At 45.2% G+C, this 24,299-nt stretch overlaps 1 protein-coding gene across 1 annotated transcript in view; it reads left to right on the top strand.

Annotated features, from left to right (window-relative positions):
* Nucleotides 1-24,299, top strand: part of LOC119397087 (uncharacterized) — a 279,847-nt gene that overhangs the window by 251,712 nt on the left and 3,836 nt on the right. Inside the window, exon 5 of the mRNA XM_049417322.1 lies at nucleotides 19,944-20,032. Within this exon, the coding sequence (XP_049273279.1) occupies nucleotides 19,944-20,032 (89 nt within the window). The remainder of the gene's footprint in view (nucleotides 1-19,943; nucleotides 20,033-24,299) is intronic.

The raw sequence follows: 24,299 nt of genomic DNA, 5'->3' as shown, positions 1-24,299 counted from the left end.
CACGTCGAAGAACACTCCCGACGCTTCTGGAACCCGGGGGAGAGGATATAAAAGCGTGCACCGACGACCAATCAGAGTCAGACGGTTCGGAGATGGTGAAGTAATGTTGAGTTTGGCTCTGTCAGCCAAAGAAGACGTGTTTATGATGTTGTGCGATCAGTCGATCGTCAATCTGGAGGAATCGGATGACGACGCCGTGTGCGCAGTGACAAGTTACAGGAGTGTTTCCTGGAAGAAAAACATTCGGTGCCGACGACGTAAGGAGGGAACGACGACGATCAGCGCTGGAGTTTGCGTGAGTGTTTCCTGGAAGAGAAGCATTCAGGTTCCATCCAAGGATTGTGGACTGGATACGCTGTTGAGTATTCAGGACTTTAACTGTTTTTGAATAGGTTGTAATGCATGAGGTTGCATTTGTAGCGCGTGATCTGTTTGTTTAGTCTCCGTTGTGTTGACACCATCTAAGTTATATTGTGAAGTTGTAACTGATACCAGCCGAGTGTGCATGTGTTTGTGGTGTTTGTACTGCCTTAACTGAGAATATATTTCGTTTGTGTTATCGACTCTCGGCTCTGAATCAGTCTTTGTACAACAACCGGCGTTTGTTGGCGCACTAAAAGGACCAAGTCTAAAGTGTACGCGCTTTCGTGGTGCGTTTCGGGGGCCCGATACGTCCGCCCTCGGAATCCGCCCGGTGACTGCCGACCCGATTAACGGGATTAGTGACACTCGTTGTCAAAATTATGGGTAATATCCGTCTCGCGCCACCAGTGACCTTTGCTGTTCTCGATGTGGAAAAGCACTTTAGGAAAGCGCCTACAAAACATGATATATTGGGCAGCTTCGGCCACTTATGGCTTAACCATACCGCACTGCACGTTTTCTGGCGGACGAAACACTGAGGTAATGGTGGAGATGATACAGGAAGACGTTATCTGCGACGCCGAAAACATGTGATAGCGGGAAGCGAAATAAACGGCTCGGAAATGACTGAGATAAGTTTTTAGAAATGTTTATTACGCACAGTTTGCCTCGAATGGTGAAGATGGTTAGAGCGTACAATTCACGTAATGGAAGGGAAGCAAGCAGGCAGTCAGAAAGCACCTCCATAACAGCGCGCCTGCTGATTGTGACATTTACTTACAGATTAAGCTGGCCTGTTGCTGCATAGCGATGCTTTGTTTGGTGTGCAACGCATGTTTTGGCAAAGTCACCTAAACCGTGTACTCGCGGTGTCTCGCGTGCTCCTGATTAGCGAATAATGGCGGGGTAAGTTGAGGTTGTAGGCTGCAAACTGCGTACGCGTTAGCCCTCTAGAGAGCGGAAGCAGCCCAACCCCGCACAGGCTAGACGCAAATAAAATCTGAGAATACATTTTTCTTGTCGACAAGTCACCAGAGAAACGCTTTTTGCAGCAAAATGATTAAAACTGCAGGTTTAAGCACAATGCAAGCTGATAACAAACCTCAATTGCAGTGAGGTGAGCACTCACAGCTAGGGTCATTTTGGCCCGTTATATCTCCTGAACAAAGCAAATGAGGATAGATGATATCCAGACCGTGTTTTCACTGACATAAGCGCTCTTCGACAAAAAATTGTTGTCAATATTAAGACCAGAGCTTTCTTCTTCTTTTTTTTTTTGAAAATGAGCATATCTGAAAAAACTCGCTTCTTCTACTATTTTTTTCTTGTTTTGCGCTGCCCGTAGGAAATTATCTTCAGCATAAATGTTGCACAGCCTCTTTTCTATATTTGACACTTTTTGACGTTTCTGTGTGAAATAGGAAAGGTGCCAAGGCGCATCAAACATAGCAAATTTTTTTCGATTTGGGCCGCGCTTGCCATTGTTTCACATTTTTCTTTCCTTTTGATGACGGCATAAAAAAGCGTGGATGTAATTCACAGTAATGCGTATTAAAACCAGCAGAACAAAATTTTTGACACAACCTTTATTTACAGTTCGCGTTAAATTCGGCTGTGAATCTGAAAATATTGCAGTGAGCAAAAACAGGATGCCCGCGCGGTCACTTTAAAATATGTTTTTGGCGCACTGGGAGCGTTTTTTTCTTAGAAATAACATTTTTGGTTTCGTGCACTTTGAATGTGCCCACGTAACATAGAAAAAAAAACCAGATAAAACAAAAATATCGACTGGACATGCATGTTCAATCTCTCGTGGAATCACCCTACTACTTGTGTGCGTAACGGGTTAGACCTCCACTGGCTGTAGTATGTTACGCTGCAAATGTGACCGTCTTATAGAAAATTTAGGCAAACCGCAATTTTAACGCGATAGCGTTAGAGAGCTCATTTTGCTGAAATTGCGGTGTTGGCGTCGGTGACGGCGTCGTTAGTTGTGAGCGAAAAGTCATCCGTGACCGAAAAATCGAGAAAGATGCAAATAAACTAAACAATAAAAAATATACACCATCTCCCGCGAAAGGGGACCATGAGGCGATGCGAAGCCGGAGCACTTGCACGATCGCGTTCCGTTGGCGTTCGCTGGGCATGCTACCGACCTCGCGTCGTGGAACGCCAAGACGAACACTACGCGTGTCGTGTCTTCCCTCTAGCCTGGCCGTTAATTCTCACAGGGCGTGCGGGGAACGTCGACAGGCGCGCGAGAGATAGGCAGCTTAGGAGAGGAGGGAGAGGGGGAAGGGACGCGCATGCGCTGCACAGGAGAGAATTTCGGCATGTCGAGCCCGCATTTCAGAGGAGCCAACCGAGGCAAGCGCTGGACTGAACGCGTGCAGCGCTCTACTATATGAAGGAGAGGAGACTAGAGGCGGAGAGTAGCGTATGCGCCGTGAGAGCAGAAGCGAGAACGCAGGAGAAGCGCAAGCAGGTGCTGGTAAAGAAGTGGAGAGAGTAACGCGCAGCTGTTGGAGAGAGGGGAGGAGAATCGCGCATGCGTAGTGTGAGTGCGGACTACCACGATGCGTGCGGATGACCACGCCGCGTTACATACCAAGAGCAAGAGACACTTCGCATCTAAAATCTTCGGTCCCATTGAGGATCGAACCGATGACGTTTCATGGCAAGCAGGTGTCCTACCACAAGCCCACGACGTTACTTGTAACTGCTTCGAAAAAAAAAAACACTACATAAATGCCATGTAGTGGAAGGAGTCTCCTTAACACATTTAATATTACATGACAGAAGCGAACAATCGCGAAACGTGACGCTTAACTGCATCAACTATTTCAGTGCGACTCTCGTGTGCCCATCGCCGCTAAAAACACACGAACACAAACTTAGAAACAGCTCCAAAAATGGACTACTACGTCCATCTAGCAGAAACCATATCAAGCAAACAGCAAACATTAGATAATGTGCTGCCATCTGTGAGACATTGTGAAAAACATGTCTCGACTACAGCGGAGCCTATAGACCTTATGCAAAATCTGCTGCCATCTAGCGGCCGCAGTGCGCATTTCCGCCATGTCGAAGGCTAAGCCAGGCCCGAGGCATGATGGCAGTTTGGCGTCCGAGCCATGGGGCGTCGCTACCGTCGAAACGATTGCAGCGAACCTGGTACGGGCGGGGAGTGAAGGCCTCAGTAAGCCTAATTAAAATAAAATAACGCGGCCACGGTAGTACACAGTAGTAAATAAAAACGTGCTTCTGCATTAAACTATAACCAGCCACGAGTATTACAAGGCAAAGTTTTAAAGAAGTTTTGTAAACATGACTGTGCGTGGCTCCGCTAGGTACCGCCGCCATCACGCCTGCGCAGCGCACAAGCAGACGACAGACGACGCGCAAGCACGAGAGCGCATAGAAACGCAAACTTTACCCACCGCAGCGAGGAGCAGCGATGTCGCACGTTTATTGCGGCGTGAAGTGGTGCGATTCCTCGGGGAATGAAGGCGAACACTTCTTCAGAATCCCTGCTGACCACAGGTATTTATACGTTCACTATTATATATTTCCCAAGATGTTCGCAAAGTTTTGATTTGACTGTCGTTGACCGTTATGATTTGAAACTGCTGAATGAACAGCGAATTTTCTTGCTGCCATTCGTTGCTGCAGCTATCTGTTTGAGAAATGGTTACGATAATAAGTTAAAATTAGTGGGCGGGCTGCAGTTTGTGGCTCCACGCGCGTCACCTCTCAAAAGCGGAGCTGTTCGCTAGTTATGGTTGCTCACGTTAGTATATATGTGCGTGCCTCACTGCCTGACGTTACCTCTACTATCTCATGAAATCTAACCAATTCGGATTACCGTGTCATGCAACCGTGTCTTCAGGGTGTTTTGTTACGTGTTACTTTAACTTATGCGTGCTAGTAACATTAACGGAGTGGGATAGTTGTTGTGCTCGCTGCAGCTGTTTTTTTAAGCGCTTTAATGCGTGCGTATACATCATGTCCGTGTAGTTTATGGGTGGTGCTCGCAGCCGACGAAAGTATCGCTCGCAAAGTTATTGCGGAGGCCCCAGTAGCGAACTCGGGACACTGCCCTCAGATTCGAATGTGTGCTGCGGTGTTGCACAAGTGAAAACCACCGCGTTCATCATCTGTGTGTCTGTTTACACACCGACCGCCTGCTCGGATTTTTGTCGCCGTAAAGTGTCCTCATTCCTTCCCTTCGGCGTACCTTGCCGCGCTGCTCGACGGGGGACCTTGAACCAAGCGTGATCCCCACCTGCCCCTTTTCGCTCTCGGGAAGCTCCCGGAAACAGTTTCGCTTATCTCTTCATTACTCCCTCGTGATGCTTCCAACGGGCGAAGGCATGGCCAAGCTCGGTTTTGGATGTTCATGAAACAGGCCGCGCTTATCGCGCGGGGCCACTTTTTTTTCCCTCTCTAATCTGGACCCATCCCCACCGCCACCCTTTCACTTTTCTGTATTTTTTTTCAATGCGCTGTTTGCGCTAGGCGTTTACACACCATAATTCCTTATAAGCTTTCAATATCGTTTCGACTCGCAAAAGCAGTGGAAAAACAAGAACTCGATCGAGTTGTGTTTCATATATCAAGTTTTAATTCAGAGAATATTGTCGGGATATATGTAATTATCTGTAATTATAATTTAGTGGAGATTAAAAGCAAGCACATTTATTAAGCTTAGTGCCATGCCTTTAAAAGCTTGCAAGTGTATTTACTCTACCAGCTGTTTTTTCACCGTAGGGTGACTAAGTTCGAGTACTTTAATTGCAGACAACCAGTTTACTGCAAGCGAGTTGCCGTCCCTGCTGCTGAGACTGCCCCCCTAGTGTGGAAGGTAGGTGTACCGAACAAGGATCTGTTTCACCTTTCTGCTTGGAATGAAAAGGTACAGAATATTTGGTTGGTGGTGCCATTGTAATACTGCACGAATAGCTTGCAAAAAATAAAAACAAAGAGCGGTACTATTTTGTATTCTACACCTGCACACTCGAGCAGATTGTTCTCTGAAATTAGAACAGTAGGTAGAAATGCCACAGCTGTTTTTCAATTACCAGTGCTAAGAACAATTGCTGTACGTAAACCTTAAATGCAGGAAATGTACTCTAGGGGAAAAAAATGTTTGCTTGCACTCATAGAGAAGCATTTTGCATGCTTTCCAGTAAAAATGTCTGAGTGCACTGTTTACATGGTATGGATGAACTGATAGCATGCTGCACAAACGCAAAATGAAGAAACAGGGAGATAGAGCAGCGAAAATGGCTTTTGGCATCTCACAGTATAATAGTTTGTACTCTGTCCTGTTTCCGTCCTTACTCCTCTAGTGTTTGTGGAGCTCGGTATGAGTTCACAACAAACCAACCTCCCTGCAAGAAAACTTTGTTGCGTGGTATAGATATCTTTTCTTTTTCTACATCAATGCATAGACTCAGTGCTTTCTTTGTTGAGCTCATTCCATAGAGATGAAAACACTGAGTAGTTTTCCTCAAGCACATGTGAAAATTGCTCCATAAGTCTGTTGCTCAGTATTCACACGTGCAATGCAAAGTGAGGGTATTAAAATACCTGCTTGCCAGCCTTTTATAGCATATTTATTTCTTTTTCAACAGCCGCTTCGCCAAGCACAACCAACAAGAAGGCCCACACCACCGTCACAGGTTTCACCAAGTGATGGTAAGTGCAAAAAGTGAGAGAGAGAATTATTGCAAAGTACACATCCTGCATCTGCATAAGGAAGTATGGACCAGTAGTCTTGATGTTTTCCTAGTAGATATGGACACCTAAGCCTGTGTAATATTGTCACAACCTATAATGTTGACAAAACCATACATATAGTTCAGGGCCTGCAACCCGTGATTTAGTTCACGCAATTATTTATATTTCAAATATAAGGTGGGTGCAGTTGGACCTACATGGTTCACACTGAAATTGTGCTGTCCGATTTGTTGTGATGAGAGTAGCTCTGCGAGATAGGCCAGCGAAATATGATGCACAATCAAGGTGTGCATTCATGTAAATGTGGCTTATGCAGCCCAGATAGCTATTTATGAGATGAATAATTCAAATCCTCCACTTTGTAAATGTCATTGCCTCTGTTCAGCATTTCATGAAATGTTCATTTTTGCAATGCTTTGTGATATTTCCTTAATCATGGATGATTCTTTGAAGATAAAATGCTTGGAATGTATAAATCAATTATGATTCCTGTCTCAGTCGCAGAATACACATTGCTTCCAATGAAAAATGGCATGGCAGCACATAGTGGTCCGTATATTAGTAGCCCTGTGATTGCGCCCTGATAGCTTAATCGTGATTTTTTTTCTCTACAAGACTGATGAAAGCCTGTACCTTCGCATTCTTCCATGTCTTTTTTTTTCAGCTGAGCCTAGTCCGAGCGGCCTCCAATTTTCCAAGGAGGGCAGCAGCGCGGAGCAGATGCAAGAAACGCCAAGAAAGTGGGCGAAGAAAACGCAGCTCTGTGCACACCCTTCGCACCAAAAAGAAGCTGCTAACACTTCACTCACGAAGTGAAAGGTACCGCAAGGCAGTCGGTCAGATGAAAAAAAGGGACGAGGCGAGGCCAGTAACGCAGCAGGAGGTTTTAAACAAGCTTGAACCGGATTTGTCAAAGGACCTTTTTTGAACTGCTTAAAGCACGAATCAGGCTTGGTACATCCCCCCCCCCCCCAAAAAAAAACATTGGTCCAAATGGATGAAACAATTCACTCTCAATTCACGCTTCCTCAGAGAAATGCTTCACTTGCCACATGTGCGGACACTCAGGTGCTGGCTGGCAGACATCCCAATGACACCTGGTATCATTCCAGGTGCCATGGATGCAGTAGAATCAATCATTAAAGCTTGGCCTCTGCTAGACAAAGCATGCTGTCTTTTATTCGATTAAATAGCCTTGAAAAGACATTTGATGTACGATCAATCAAAAGATATAGTGATTGGCTACACATATGATGGAAACACAAGGACTTCTCGTGTGGCAAATGCAGCCATTTTAATGGCTGTGTCTGGCATATCGAGAATTTGGATGCAGCCAGTAGCCTTTGCAGTGTCCCGCAATGCAACGTCAGCTCTTGCAATGCACAAGCTGCTATTAGATGTAATTATGCAGCTTGAAAAAAAAAGGTCTTTTGGTAAAAGTGGTCATCTATGATCAAGGGTCAAACAATGTCAGCCTGTCAAGAATGCTGATCCATTCTCTTCATGAACCATGTTTTACTGTCAACAACTGCAAACTATACTTCATGTTTGACATCCCGCACCTGATAAAATGCACGCGGAATAATTTGAGAAAACACAAGCTCACGATTGGCTCCGAGGTTGTTGACTGGGCGTACATTGAAACCTTTTACAAAAATACTCGCAAATCATGCCTCTAACACACCAACTGAACATCTAAAAAAGAAAGATTGCTAAGGAGGCTCAAAGAGCAACATATCTACAAGATGCCCTTTGCTGACACACGGCCGCTGGATAAAAAGTGCGCTTTTTCATCCAGCGGCCGTGGCTGACATAAGAGTGAAGTATGCCACACAAGTATTCAGTGAATCTGTCTCTGTGGCACTCCCCACTCTCATTGCCATTCAAGAGCTTCCTCTTGATGCTAAATTTACAGCTCTGTTCACAGAAAGAATGGATAAGATTTTTGACAGCCAGAACAGTTCGACCCCAAAAAATCAGGATGATAAGTTGCGGTATGCAATGATTGATGGGTCGGAACACCGTGCTTCCCTTGAGTCATGCATCAGTTGGATTGCCCAATGGCACTTTGGTAGTCCTCGGGACAAGTAGCCGCGCACTGTTAAAGGTTGGCAGATTAGAATCAAAGCCTTGTTGTTGCTGTGGACTGGTTTAAAAGAGGACTTTGATTTCACTCATCTTTTCACACGTTGATTGCAGCAAGATCCCCTAGAAAACTTTTTTGGAATCATTTGTCAAAAACATGGCTGCAATGAGACACCAAATGTGTACCAATTCGTGGCGGCTCTAAAACATATTTGGATTGGCAAGCTCTTCAAGCTTTCTCAAGGAAACTGTGAGGTGACAATTGCTTTCCTCAACAACTTGGAGAGTGCATCTGCATTGTTGTCAACTATAGCAGCACACCAACCACAAGCCACAGCACGCAGCAGGCCTCTGATTCATCTGATGCGCAGGCATCTTCACAAGATGCGACCGACATGGTGTATGAAAATGTTGTGTACCATGTCGCTGGTACGCTTGTGAACAGCTTTCTTGAACTGAGGACTAGTGAGTGCATATGTGAGAGAACACTCCTTGAAGTGGATGGAGGCTCTCTCCATGGACGACACCAATTCTTTGCACTACTCAAGGAAAGTGGTGTACCCGAGAAACTCCTCGGTTCCATTGCAGTAACCTCTGAATCATGTCTGAATTACATAAAGGAATTAGATTCAGCCTCCAGACATGAAATCAACTATTGTGCACATTTTTCCAATGTGTGCAAAAATCTGGTGGAAAGGATGCCAATCCGGCAAGCTATTTTCTGTTCAGTTGGCTGCACTGAGAAATTTCTTAATATTCTGCCGCACAAGGCTACATTGGCACATTACATTTGTAAACAAAAACACACGAGAAACAAAGTCAAGGCACAGTGCTTCTGCCAGCAATAACGTAAAGTAGCAGGCTAAATTTATCCTGTGCCTTTCTAGAACATGATTATGTAAATTGGATTTCTAGTGCAGCCTTCTGCACCCATTTCCTATCAATTTTTAGATGTGTTGCACTATTTCTTTTTTTATGTGTATATGTACGTATTTTTATGTATATATGTATATTTTATGTAGGTATATATTTATATATGTGTATTTATAATTCTGCTGTGGTTGTATGTAATGCATTGACTACTTTTGCTCCTGCTGCGTTACTTTTGTATTATACAAGTTTAACCGACTAACTTTTTTTTGAAGCCTTGTGTGCCCCTATCAGCATGAGTATTACAACCAGAGGTTCTGGATTGCTTTAGTATTGGGAAATGCCAACACTTCCCAAAATGCACTGGAAAACCCTGCTCGTTCTGCTTTCTTTCTGTTTGCTTGACATGGTTTGGAAGACAATCAAACATCCAGCCTCCCAAAAAATGCCAAAATTTATATAATACTGACGACTCGTTTTACACTGAAGCAGTCTTTACAAACAGTAACAGTGTGATTAATTCACAATGAACGTTGCAAAAATAGGTTGATTAATAAAAAATGTGGAGGTTTTATGTCCAAAAACCATGATACGAATATAAGGCATGCAGTAGTGGAGCACTTCAGATATTTTGAGCACCTGGCGTTTTTTTAACGTGCACCTAAATCTAGGCAGATGGGCCTCAAGCATATTGCATCCATTGATATGCAGCTGGGATTCAATCCCACTAAGTTCGGGCCAGCAGTTGAGCACCGTAACCACTAGACCACTGCGACGGGCCACGAAGGTTGAAGCATGCATGAATTCAGGTGCTCACCAAGTCCAAAAGATGTTCAGCACCCAGGGGCTCTGTCACTTTTCAATTACAAACCTCTGGTCATGACTGTTGTGCCACTGCAAAGAACTGATGGTGTCAGCTATTCACAGGCATAAAAGATACATTGATGAAGTGCTCAGCTCTGTGAGGATTCCAGAGGGGTTTGTGCAGAAGCTGCGACTCGGTTGACATGCATGTTAGTTTGAAATAGAAGCATGCATCCTGAAACTATTCACAACGTACTGTTTGTGTAGAGCAACTGTGTTTCTTGTTTAACTAAACTCTGCAAACTCCGACATTCCACTTCGTGAACCAACGAATGACAAGCGATGCAGTTCTAGTTAGTGACACATTATGATGAAACTGTGCAGCGTTCCCCATCTGCAATTTAAGTACTGCTCAGAAAATCTTCTGACATTGTGATGGATCCAACATGATACCTGGTAGAAAAATAATAGGGAAGCTGCGTTCAACTTTGCACTTTCCTCTACTTATTTCTTTGATAAGATGCTTATCTTCGTGTATATTTCATGTTACCTTGAGTATTTCGCACAACTTCGAACTTGACTAATGACCTGTGATCATTCCTGTTATGCACCAGTCACAACCACAATGTTTCCACAAATTTCAAAGGTCACCTCTGCAACTGAGTCTAGACCACTCTTTGTTGTGTTCTTCTCCCTTTATTACTTGAAAATTAAAGCATGCTGTGTCCTGTTCACATCACGTGAGCTTGCCTACAACACATTTACCTGGAGGAAAACATGATCAGGGATAGCTGAGCCAAATGGTAGATTTGTCTCACTGCTTTTACAAAATAATATGCTGTAGCACTGCAGCATCAGTCACAACATAATATGACATTGATCTACTTATGCTCCATGGGTTCGTCTACATGAGCCAAAGGCTATGACTGTTAGGTGCACTTTCTGTGTACATATATGCAAAAGTATATGTGTGTGTGTATGTGCAAAAGGGAGTGACACAACGCAGGGCAATAAAAAAAAAGTACAGGAAAGGGTGTTTTTCCTATACCCCTTGTTTTCTTCGGCTTGCGTTGCGTCATTATCTTTTGCACAGTATGCACCAACCATTCGAACAACTTGTTTTGTTATGATATATTTCAATGCGCGGGATTGTTTCGCTTCATGCTGCTAGTCATAATCTGTACAACTCGTATGTGTACACTTATTTACGCTGATGTAGCACTTTATATGCTTACCCTGCTTATGTGATTGTATTATGCTGTATTATGCGTTTTCGTATCCTATTTATATTGTACGCGTGCTCGATGTACGCATTCCTGTATTCAGGTTTTACCACAGCAGTATTTCGAATCTTTTTCGTTTTCTTTTGTTATTGTTACCGATATTATAGCCCAAATATTGCCTAAACGTGCAGCAATTTACGTTTCCTTCAATAAAATGTCATGTGAAGAAAGTTATATGCGCTTTTTGCTTCTCGAGCGAGCGCCGAAAGCGGCTGCTATGCAGCTGCGACGGCGCCGCTCGCCACCATTCGCCATGCTACCACAGAGGCTACAACGAAGCAGAAAAACAACTACACGCATTGCGTACGTACATCGGCAATAAAGAGAGAAGACAGTGCAGAAGCAATTAGTGCGCAAACGCTCGAACCGACGTCGCGTCCGCGGGGCCGGCGGCACCACGGGCGAGGAAGCGACCGCAAACGGGCGCGGCCATATTGGATTTTTTCCTGTCGGATTGGCTCGCCTCCAGCAGAAATCCAAAATCCAGTCAACTACCGCCCAGCCCAGGAACCGCCACCGTCGCCGGAAGCGGAAAAACGTCCCCATTGGCCCTATGGGTATGTCACTCCACTGGCTAAGCGCGCTCCGCATGTGCACACACGGAGCGTACTTATCGACGTGTGGCGGCTGATAGGAACGGCAATGCCAACATATTTTCGTGTGCCGTGTTGCTGAGATTGAGAAAAATGGGAGCTGAAAAAACGTTAGCAGGAAACTAGCCTCCATGTGTTATTAGATTTTCTTGCGGTTGAAGCCTTGAGAGCTCATATTAGGCATTTTTCCCGGGTCGATTGCCACCACCTTGCAACATTGCCTTCAGAAAGACCACGGGCATCGTATTGTGCAACGATTGCGAACCATTCTGCCCACCTTCCGTCAGGCTTCAGCCCCGCATCTAAGCCAGCGATACCTCCTTGGTGCTTCGTTAAACCTGAAGTGCACCTCAACGTCCCGGGAATCAGAAAAAAATCTGAGCTCTCATCTCCAGTGCTGAAACAGCTGTCTCTGATTCTTTTACACGAGAAGTACGCAGATCATGTGCATGTTTATACTGATGGGTCAACTACCCCCCAGTGTTCGTCCGGAGCAGTGGTCGTCCCAGCGAAAGCCATCAGCGTCACTTTCAAGACAGACCACCCAACGACATCAACAGCAGCAGAACTTGCCGCTCTTCGCGCTGCACTTTGTGTAGTCAACCGTGAACAGCCCCAACGATGGTCAGTCTTCTGCGATTCGAAGGCAGCCCTACAATCTTTGCTATCAGCCCTGCGACACGGACCATACGAGCAGTTGGTCTTCGAGGTTAGATATCTCCTCCATACTTCGTTAAAGAAAGGACACCACGTGACATTTCAGTGGCTGCCAAGTCACTGCGGCCTGATAGGCAATGAACACGCCGATAATGCTGCTCGATCAGCTCTTCAAGGTGACAGGATCGAGACGATACCCCTATCAAGGACCGATGCTGCTAGCCAACTTCGAGTGGCTGCACAAGAAATGACTTCCTCCACTTATAACACAGCAAGCAGACTGCACAACCACCACCGCCTCTGCCCGACCAATCTGCGTCTTCAGACACCTACGGGACTACGCCGAAGTGATGCTACTCTGCTTTGCCGTTTATGGCTAAGAGTGGCTTTCACAAAGTCATTCTCCTTTCGAATCCAAATGGCTGACAACCCGTTTTGTGACAACTGTGGTAGCGAGGAGACACTACAGCACATCTTCTGCGACTGTCCTCGCTACAATGCGCAGAGAAAATCCCTCGCCGTCGCTCTTGGTCGCATAGATCCCAGACCGATGACGGCAGGAACCATTCTGGAATGTCGTCCTGATAGGTCATCGCGGGTGAAGGCGACGAAGGCAGTGCTAAACTTCTTGAAGGCATCAGACCTGCACCGTCGGTTATAGACTAACGTCGTTATGATGACCGTGAAATGTGTGTGACTTTTTGTGCGTGCGTGCTCTCCTCTCTCTCTCTATCTTTATATGTCCCCCATCCCTTTCCCCAGTATAGGGTAGCATACCGGTCCTTCTAGACTGGTTAACATCCCTGCCTTTCCTTTCTCTCCTTCTCTTCTCTTCTCTCTCTCTTGCGGCCGACGGGAAGCAGCAGATCGTTCCGTTGCTCCAGCTACTGCTTACGACTAACGCCGTGTTTACGTTCGCCGTTCTTAATAGATTCGGTATGTGACATGACAGCATCGGCAATAGCTCATCGGAGAACAGTCTTTCGTGTCATGCCGGAACGAGACAGTTTTTGCGCCGTGTACTTTTGCAGGCACAGAAAAACCGACTTCGTGTACGAGCTCCAAAGCTGCATCGCGGCTACTCGCGCATGCCTGCGCTGCTGTTGACAGCAATACTTTGTTTATTTCTTTTCGATAACAGTTACATGTTAGACAGGTAGCTAGTGCGCGTCATCGATTCTCACCCCCCCCCCTACTTTTTTTTATTTACACCCCAAGAAGAGCACATGTCAGGTTCTCCCAGCTGACGCTGATCGCCCTTCGGAAAAAAATCCTGTATCCACCCCTGTGTGCTATGAAATATTAAGAGATGCATTGTGTGCCACTTTTCGTATGAACGTGGAAAAAAAAATGCTGTTCCCGCAGATGTGTTACATTCGACCATCGGTGCGCTCCCGTTGGTTACGCGCTGAGGTGGTTTCGCAAGCGTTCAGTCGGCGACGCAAAGGTGCCTTGCTGCAACGGGTTGAAATTGTAAGGCGCGAGTAGGCCCCGAAAGCGACGATGTGAACGCGAATACTCTTGGCGGATTGTGTTATTTACGAGTACATGTCGGAAGGCTATTCAATAAAATACTAGCTAATCGGCGCCTACCCTTCCGCCGCGGTGGGCCGCTGCCTTGCGCAGCCCCAGCCTCGGCGACCAACTTTGGGCTGTCTAGCAGGCCCGCGAGGCGGCGGTGAGGCAAGGCCTCGACGTTCCCACGTGGGAGACCTAAAGCCCAGTCGGCGAAAGCTCTGCCGGACCATCAATAAAGTTGTTACCAACCAACCAACCAAATCGGCGCCTACTTCTTGGAGTAACTAACGCGTTTCATGTTCAATTTTCACGCGCGTGAGAAGCGGACCTTTCTTACCTTTTAATCGTGCGGTAGCTCTATGCAAAACATACATCTGTGACTACATTCTTTCAAAAACAACAAACAGGACAATGTATTTTAAAATAAGATGCACAATACATTAGGTCGACGTAGCTGTCCCTTATGAAATACACTTTGAAATGGGTCAACAGCACTTTCTTACCGTCATCGCTGTGCTCAGCCGCGTCGCGCGCTAAACCACACACATGATATTCCGATAGCTATATAACAACGCTTCATTCGCTACACTAAATCAGACAAAAGTTATAACCAAGCTCGAAGCTTCAGTCTCAGCGACGACCGGCTTACATGTGACTCGGTGACAAACATGTACCTTCTTCTCGTTGCGAGGCAGTTCTTCACGCGTAATAATTGCCAACGTAAAAACTAGGAAATGCCGGTAACGTGTACAGGCTCGTCTGACATTTTTATGCCCCGATTGCCGACTATCAACGCAGATACAAGCAAGAAGTTATAGCAGCGATAGCAATACGATGCGGACACAAGCCTCCAACATGGCGCCGAATCGGTAGTTTCGTCAAACCTCCGACAGATGGCAGCAATTTTGCATAAGGCCTATATGGTTCCGCCGTTCTAGCACAGGGAAGTGCTTTAGAACGAAAACCTGTACCATTACTATAGATACATGGCGCGCGCGCGCGTGTGTGTCTGTGCGTGTAACAATACACATTAATAAGTATGCACTTAGTGGTTGAAGTGCGCACTAGGGGCCGGATTTCGCTATCGCGTTCAACACTTAAAGGGACACTAAAGGCAAATAACAATTTATGTCAGAGTGAAAGCTCAATGTATGACAACGTCTAAAATGGCAATATTATCAACAGCAGTGCCATACTTACCAAGAAATTAAGCTAAATGTAACACACCATAGAGGTAATATACTGACTCTAGAGGTAAAGCTCCCCATAGGGCCCATGCACTGAAACCTATAACCGCATGGGTTCCGCCATGATGGAACAAAACGATCGTTGCCAGCGTTGCCAGACCCTGAGACGCTCGCTATATTTGACGGTAGTAATCAGTTTTAATCTACCAACCTAAGCCAGCTACGCGCTGTTCAGAGAACATCAGCTGTGTTTTGATGTGTGAAGCCGTGTGTTAGTGTACGGCTGTCTGTGCAGCTGGTCCGGTTGATAACAGTTAAAATTTCCACCTGTTTGTGCATGGTTTTTACTAGGCACTCCCTACCAAAGTTTCTCCGTTCGCTGGCACCACGGTCTGGCACAAAGGCCACTCGACAGATTCGCAGCTCGAAGCAAAGTCCGTAGGCCGTGGTCGCGCGCTGATTCGACTTGCAATAGCGAGACACCTGTATCCACGTTCTTTTTCAGCTCATTGCTGCCGTACTTAGCGCAAAGAGCCGTAAAGCAGAAAAATGTCGATTGCAGCATGCAGCGGCGACTGTGAGTGAGACATCTCCCGAAAACTTCAATCGAAACTGAAGTTACACGGCCCACGAAGCTTTGTCGCCGTTAAAAAGTCTAAAAAAAGATCGGTTGCGACTAGTTCCTACATAACTTTCAGGGCTTGTCTCATCTCTTCTTTGCCGTCCGTCCTGGTTTGCACTGAAGTTTCCAGCTTGAAAGAAAAAATAGCTGTCACATGAAGTCGAGTGGTATGCGACGACAGAAAACGCACACAACGGGACACTATGACAACTACGAGACACACGACGCGAACGAAGTTTCAGGGGCTTTAACACGACGCGCAAACCGGCGCAATCGGCCGCAAGCACACACTCGCGTACTCGCGAGTGTAGATATGGTGGTGCCATCTAGTTAACCAGCCTGCAAACGCTCCTTTCCACGCGCAGTAAATTGCATAAATAGCCGTCGTATTCTTTCGTAGAAGTATTCAAAATAAACATAAAACAATATCCGCAAGTTTTTAATTGTGCAGATGCTTCTTTAGGATTGATATGTGATGGCAAGAATGACAACGTTCCAAGATGTCAGCGTTCTTGTGGTTATAGGTCTCGCGGCCCAGCTTTTCCTCTAGAGTCAGTATATTAACTCTATGTAACACACGATGTGCGCCACGAGTGGGACATTTTGGAACTCATCGCAATGACGTGAGAGCGTCCGACTGCAATTAATCACTAGTAATCATACTAGCTGCAATAAAAAAAGAACCTTCCGTGCATCAAGAGACGTAATAAAATGTGCTCGTTCGTTTCTGTTTGATTCATGGAAAAAAGAACCTCTTCATGGGGTATGACGCGCGTTGTTCAAAGATTCCGTTTTCGCCGAACTGCGCTTCATCCGGCGCCCGGATTCACTAACGCGGTCGCGTGTCAGTGATAGTATCGGTATCGCGTGCTGCCGCGTGTGTTTTGCGCGCTCGTGAAAGTCACTCTGACAGAAAGTTCGACAAAATGCCCCATACATGTGATGCAGGGCTGGGCAGTATCGCGATACAAGAGTATCGCGATAGTATTTCAGAGATACTTTTGAGTATCTGTATTGCTGTATCGAGATACATTTGAAAAATGTATTTGTATCTCAGTAGTGAAATACATTTACGATGTATCGCCTGTATCGCGATACTATATAGGACACGGGTATTTCGTTACATTGTTTTTTGTGTCGGAAATGAGTTGAGGCGTGTTTCCAATAGGGGAATGGCGTTTTTTTTTCGTTTTTGAGACAAGACATGCAAAGGCGAGAAGCCGGTCGCCGACAGATAGGGCGGCGATGGTTTCCCCTCAAGCACAGAATGGTCCATGTGGTAAAGCGCGCGACGCCGCAGACAGCAGAATCGCGGGGGCAGTGTTGTCGGCCTCTGCCGATGAAAGTCGCTGTTTCTCAATGTCAGTGCAGCACGCCTAATTTTTTTCGGGTGGCAAGCCGTTACTTCGCGACCTCCCGCGCGGATACCGCCTTAAAACAGGCTTTGCAATGCTTCGCGTGCGTTCAGGTCTCAAAGCGGTGGCACTTCCAAAAGCAGTTCCCGTAGTCGCGGCGGAAGTGACTAGAAGATGGCTATCTTTGACGCGCTTTCAGCCACCTGTCCAATGTCAGGGTGCGTTCCTAATTGATTACATGCGTGAAACGGTCTTTTCTGGTAGCAGGCTCCCCCACCGCCGGAGTCAACTTCGCCTGTTGGCTGTTGCGGCTTTCTGAAATGTGTGCTGGTAGCGTCGGTAATGGTGACAGCTTCATTGAAGCCGACAGGGTCAGACGGCTGAGGATTCCGAAAATAGGGACAGACTTCGGATGCTGAACAGTCAGAACAACTCAAGTGAGGGCGGAAGTGCTTCGGTATCTAGATGACCCGATAAGAGATATCACCACGCTGCAGGGCAATACGGCTATGAAGGCGATAGTTATTCACTATAACACGAATTTGTGCTCGCTTTCAGCGGTAGACAGTCTTTTTTTCTTTCGTGAGTCTTGTGCTGAGGCTGAACCGACGCTGTTAGAAGACAGCCTATTTGAGAAGCCTACACAGCAACCTTCTCAGCAAAGCAGATCTTCAAAATAAATGTGTGCTTTTTCTCAATTCACTGGTGTTCATTAGTGGTTCCAGTGATTTGCTTAAAGTGTGCTATGTCTAGCATAGCTTAGTTTGTTCGCCAAGTATGTCGATTTCGGTGTCCAATCCTTGTTACTGTTACTGTGAAATAGTGTATTTTTATTGCAATTGATACTTGTAATTATGTCATTATTACTAATTATGTACTTTGTGCACCCCCCTCCCCTGCAATCTCTTAATGGCGCTGAGGGTACTGTAATAAATAAATAAATGAACTGAACATTTCGATGCGCTGTAACTTTAATTACAACATTATGCTGCACTAATAAGTGTCTTTGCGTAGTATGAGCATCCTTGAAATAAAAAAAGTATTCCAGTATCTGTATCGCTGTAACTGTATTCCGGAATACTTTTTTCTTCTTATTGCAAAAGTATCTCCGAAATATCCCGTTACGTTAAAGGCAAATGTATCTCAGTATCTGTATTTTAGGCTTCCAGTTCATGTATTTCGATATCTGTATTCCGGAATACTCTTCTGAGTATCTCTGCCCAGCCCTGATGTGATGTTGCCGGATGCCCGAATGGTGCACGCCGCCAATGCACGCCGCCGCGCAGTCAAGGCGGGCAACGTTGGGCACGGCAATAGTGACGTCAGAAACGCCGCTTTCAGGCGGGTGATTTGAAGCGCGCTAACGCGATGCAGACTACTAAAACGTGATTTTATTTCGAAATAAGCACTTCCTTGGCACAAAAGTAGCATTACCAGGTTTCTAGACCGCTATTTCAACAATCAACGCCGACTTAATATTTGGCTTTAGTGTCCCTTTAAAGGCGAACTTTAATGGTCCCCCAATTTTTGTTGATTTTGTTGTAATAGCAGTTTATAGCTTCGGATTGGCGCACGTACACCCGTGAGCAAAACTTATATGGACCACGGAAGCGCGTGCAGAAATCACCGACTACGCCGTCTAGTCGCGAGCCGTCTGCTGTCGAGAGCATTGCTTTGACGGAATTGCTGTCGAGTGCATTGCTATGGCAGAATTCGTCAGAAAATTGCTCGCGAAAACAGATGGCTCGCCATTAGACTGCGCAGACGGCAGAGGTATGCGGATGACAATGGTCCGTATACTACTGCTCACGGGTGCACATGCAAGTAGTAAGGAATCTGGGTCCGATAAATCGATTGTGCCTAATGGTAATGGGCGCCACGAAAGAGTAGAATACGAAGCGCGCGTGTAATGCAAGGCGCTCGTGCTGTGGCCGGGGTTCAGCTGGACGCTAGCGGACACTTCTAGACGCCTGGATGGATTTGGGCGTATATGGCTGCACTGGAGTGACTGCAGGTCTCCCGCACTGTTTGCGTTCGTGGCTACGCACCTATACAATGCCCGCTGTCCTAAAGTATGGCTATATATATATCCTTAAGGTTGCTGCCAGACTGTGTCGACTATCAGCCATTCTGGCTGTGTTCTCTTTTACGGTTCGTTCATGCCTCTATGTACACATTGTTATTTGAAGACGTGAGTGTGGTGTGTATTTACGAAGGTAATCATACGGAAGTAGTAAAACATTGCTCATTAGTGTAACAAGACGACGCAGTTCCCACTACGGCGTCTGCCCGTAGTAGGCAGATGCCTTAGTGTAAACGCTTTGTAACGTAGTTATCTCTTTGTAACGTCAAACCGTATAAACCAACCATGCCGTTTAACGTTATCATTTCAGGCGATGCGCTTGTTAAACTCGGCGTGATGTGAAGATGCCAACAGGACACATAAAATAAATAGGCGTAAGCCTATACTGTTCGGTAATTTTAGTTCACTAGTGTAAGCAACCGTATTAACAGTGACTGCCATGGTAGTAAAGTTAATGATGTTGCATTACTACTTTGCTCTTGGAAGTCACTGTAAGTAGCATGTGCCATGGTAGTAGACTTGCTGAAGTGACAGTTCCTACTTGCAGTTATCAGTTACTAAATAGGCAGTGAATCTTGTGACAAACATTTACCATATCAAAGTTAGTAAATAGGACAGCCTTTTTGAAGTGTGTAGTTGAGACGATTAAGCTTGTCTTTTTTACCCTAATTAAGGATTATCGTTGATTTCTCTCAGCAGATTGATTTCTAGATGACAGCTGTGATGTGACTGGACGTAACGTGAAGTCACTTATGTCTTTTGTGTCACCGGTGTTGTGCAGGAACACCTTTGGTTCCGAGCTGAAGGTCTCAACTTCATTGACAAGTTTCTCTCGTTTGTGCGATCCAACATGAGACGGAATGAACCGAGGTGAGTCTTTAATTGTTGAGCCGTGGGTTTTAGGGACAGGTCAGCGATAGAAATGAGTAACAGAAAACTGCAGGCAAAAACAGCAGGAAAACTGAGCTTAATCTGGGATAAGGCGCAGATAGGTGAGCTGTGAATGTATAAGGTCGTGTTTATAGGAAGAGAACCTTAATTTAGCTGGAAAAGATAAGGTCGCAATGTAATAATAATAATAATAATAATCAATCATTTATTTAACGTGCCAAGGAACAACCGTAAGGTCTTTGTGCTGGCTCACGCAAAAAAACAACAATAAAAATAAGCAATACAATACAGACAGTTTTCAGAAATAAAAAGAGCAAAAAACACGTACATAAGGAGAAATGAACACAAAAGGGGAGGAGTAAAATGAGACAACACGAGAAATATTGACGGGGAATAAAAAATTAGATTGCATATATACAATGCAGAAGAGTTGAGATCTGGGCCAGTTGGTTCATGATACTTGACGAAAGCCAGCAAAAGAACGGGACACGAGAAAAGGCAGACACACACACCACTGCGGTGTGTGTGTCTGCCTTTTCTCATTGCCATTTTTTGGGCGTGTTGGTAAACGGAACTCGAAAACATATTGAGCGCTCGAAGCTCGTAAAAAGAAGCATTGCCAATCTGTGTTTTGGAAACGCATTGAAGAAATCCTGCCACCATAAGATCCATGAAAGTCTTATGAGTCAGTCCAAAAGGTTATTGGCAGCTGGTTTCCCAGAGTCTGTACAGGTGTCGGTTGTCGAGGGTCTGCTTAAAAGGTGCCGCTTGGACAGTAGTCCTCAGGACGCAGCCATCCAACAGGCGAACAGTAGGAGCAGAGTGGCAGTAGTGCCTTATCTGCACAAAACGGCTCACAATCTAAAGAAAATAGCTAGTCGTGTGGACATCAAAGTAGTGTTCTCAGCCCCGGAAAAACTTGGCAGATTATGTAGCTTGACGGACCCGTACCGCAGGCCAGCTGTCGGATGCTCCAAGAACCATCGCGACCCTCTAGTGGATTGTGTACAAGAGGTGGTTTACGAGCTCCCGCTGACGTGTGGAAATAAATATATAGGTCAGACGGGAAGATGTCTTAATGATCGTCTTCGTGAGCACAAGTTAAATGTCAAAAACAAGAATAATTACGGCCATTTGTCAACACATTGTTTGGAATGCGGTTGCGTACCGATGTATGATTCATGTAAGGTGCTTGCAAAGCATAAAGATAAAGACGTCCGAGAGATAATCGAAGCCCAGGCTATATCTCGCAATGATGACACGTGTGTGAGTGCACCGTCAATTGACCTTCTAGATCGGGAGAGGGCTTTTTTGGTTGGCTAGTGGATGGACTGGTGGCGCCACTGTGCACGGATATATAGTTTGGTGGTTTCTGGAAATAAAAGTTGTTGAAGTTAGCGCATTGCGTTGTCGTCTCCCTTACGTCCCTGTTTGTAAACGATCAATATGTTTTCGAGTGCCTTTTCTCGTGTCCCGTTCTTTTGCTGGCTTTCGTCAAGCATATATACAACTATGTGGAAAGACTGAGAACGGAAGACTTTGTACATTGTGCCACACTATGTCAAAACAGTGCAAAGCTCGGATAAAAACAATGATTGTGGCCTATGACAAACGTCAAGATCAAGAAAATTAACATTATAGAGACTTTGTATTCTGTGTACGGTAGAGTGTTGGAAGAAGCAGGCGGGTACATGAAACGGTCTGTTCTCTCTGGTTAACTTACGCGGAATTCGAAAATTTACACAATTGAGAAGTACAGGGCAGGATATGATACCGTGGACTAGCTTGTAAAGAAATAAGAGATCTGAGCGATTTCGTCGGCAGTGAAGTGATGGCAGTGATAATAATTCAGCAGTATTTGAACGAGATCCAGAGTCATTTTTAGCAAAGCGATGGTTATATATGCTGAGGAATTTTTTCTGGACTCGTTCAATGGTGTTACCGCTGGATTGAGCAATGCCATTCCATATCACGGACGCATACTCAAGTTGCGGAAGACATATTGCCGTGTACAATTTGTGTAGGGCCATGGGAGACCTGAATTCTCGAGATATTCTGCAAACACATCCGAGAGAACGAAGGCCCCGCATAGCAGCATGCTTAACGTGAGAAGAAAAGTTTAACGCGCTGTCAACAACAACACCAAGATCACTGATTTCATAAACCTTGCAAACGGCACAGAATTGACAGAGTATTGAAATGACACGCTAGATGTTTTGCGAGTGATAGACATGAATTTTGTCTTCGAGGTATTCAGAGAAAGGTTATTACCGTTGCACCATTCGGAAAAAGAGCGCAAGTCTGACTGCAGCAAGCGACAGTCGTTAACTGAATGAATTTCCTTAAAAATTTTGATGTCATCGGCATACAAGAGGAAAGAAGAATTACGAATGGCAAAAGAAACATCATTAACGTAAATTAAAAATAGGAGTGTGCCTAATACCGACCCTTGAGGGACCCCACTAGTCACTTTATACAAAGAAGAGGTTTGGCCATTTACGGCTACACAACAATATCTATTGAGAAGATAGCTCTGCATTAGATTCATAACTGACAAGTCAACATCAAAGTGCGCAAGTTTAACCATAATCAGTGTGTGGCTGACTACGTCAAAAGCCTTGCTCAGGTCACAGTAAATTACGTCAACCTGTCCTCTCTGAGAATTAGGTGTGGAGATCTGCGTCATGAAACTAGCACGATTTGTGGTAGTTGAGCGGCCAGCGAGAAAACCATGTTGATTAGGAATCAATGAGTTTTTTCACACTAAAGGACAATATGTTGTGAAGAGCCAGCTCGAAGATCTTTGATGTGGCACATAGTAGAGAAATCGGGCGATAATTAGAAGCATCTGTTTTAGACCCCGACTTAAACACTGGAAAAACACGAGCAGTTTTCCACATGGTAGGAAATGTGGAAGTGTCCAGGCAGTTATTAAATATCGTAGTCAGTACTGGGACAAATATACTACCATAAGCTTTTAGTATGGCGGAGGGCATGCCATCTGGCCCACATAATAATAATAATAATAATAATAATAATAATAATAATAATAATAATAATAATAATAATAATAATAATAATAATAATAATAATAATAATAATAATAATAATATTAATAATAATAATAATAATAATAATAACAAAATCTTGACCTTGGTAAAGCGCAGGTCACCGCCCCGTTATAAAAGGGATGCTGTTTTATCTATCCACGACTGCGGTATTCATCCATCCATTCATCCACGGCCGTGATCCATCCATCCATCCACTGACATAAAAAAATCGCATAGTGCCTTATGCATTCGCCTATGATGACTGGAAGGCGAAAGCCATTTTCTTCTTCTCAGTCTATTGTATAACCCCCCCCCCCCACCCTCGAAAGATTTCTGCACCTAGCGTGGTTTTGCAAGGCCTGCGGGATCGGAGGCATTGGAAGCTTTCTGCACCTCGCGTGCCTCCGGGATTGGCCTACCTATGACCTAGTGACGATGTCACGTGATCCCGTCATTATTTGACGTCACGTTGTGATGTCGCAGTGCCGTCACTATGACTTCATGATGACGTCACAAAAACTGCCGATCTGTGACGTCATGAATTGACGTCGTTATATCAAGACGTCATATTTTTTGCACGTCGTTATATTTTTTGAATCGCTCGCGTTGATGCCGACGGTCACGTTTTGCGTTTGATGAGACATTTAAGGCATTCGCGTTATTCACTGGAACGGACCGCCGTCACAAAACTTAACAGCCCCTCCACGCAACGAACGAATAGGAGACGACCTAGAGGGGAGAAGAAATCCATGACAAAAAACAGCAATGGTGGTAGACGTATTATCTTTCATCTCTGCCCTATGCTGGTGATTTTATACAAAGAAAGATTTAGTTTTCGGATCTCTTTAGGAATATAACCCTCAGATATGTCGCGCTGGTCGTCTACATTTTTTTGGTGATCGATGACGAGCAAAATGTGGAAATTACCCTGAGTCTTATAAGAAAACGTATTACCGCCATACTACCCCACATTGGCCAAAAAATTCCGAAGGCACCGTACAAGTAGGGTAATTACCCTACGGTTGACAACCCTGGTTTCTAAGTGCGGTGATCAACTACATATAAGGCAGTAGAGAAATCTAGGCACGTCCTTCATAAAAGGACAATTACACGTCAAGAAGTGCAGCTTGGGCTTGGTATTGAACATAAGTGGAGTAGCCCACATTTAGACAAGGACGTACTAACCAAGACCACAG

Source organism: Rhipicephalus sanguineus, chromosome 6 (genome assembly GCF_013339695.2).
Source record: "Rhipicephalus sanguineus isolate Rsan-2018 chromosome 6, BIME_Rsan_1.4, whole genome shotgun sequence".
NCBI lineage: Eukaryota > Metazoa > Arthropoda > Arachnida > Ixodida > Ixodidae > Rhipicephalus > Rhipicephalus sanguineus.
The sequence above is the reverse complement of the archived record's forward strand: the minus strand, read 5'-3'. Positions and strand labels throughout refer to the sequence as shown.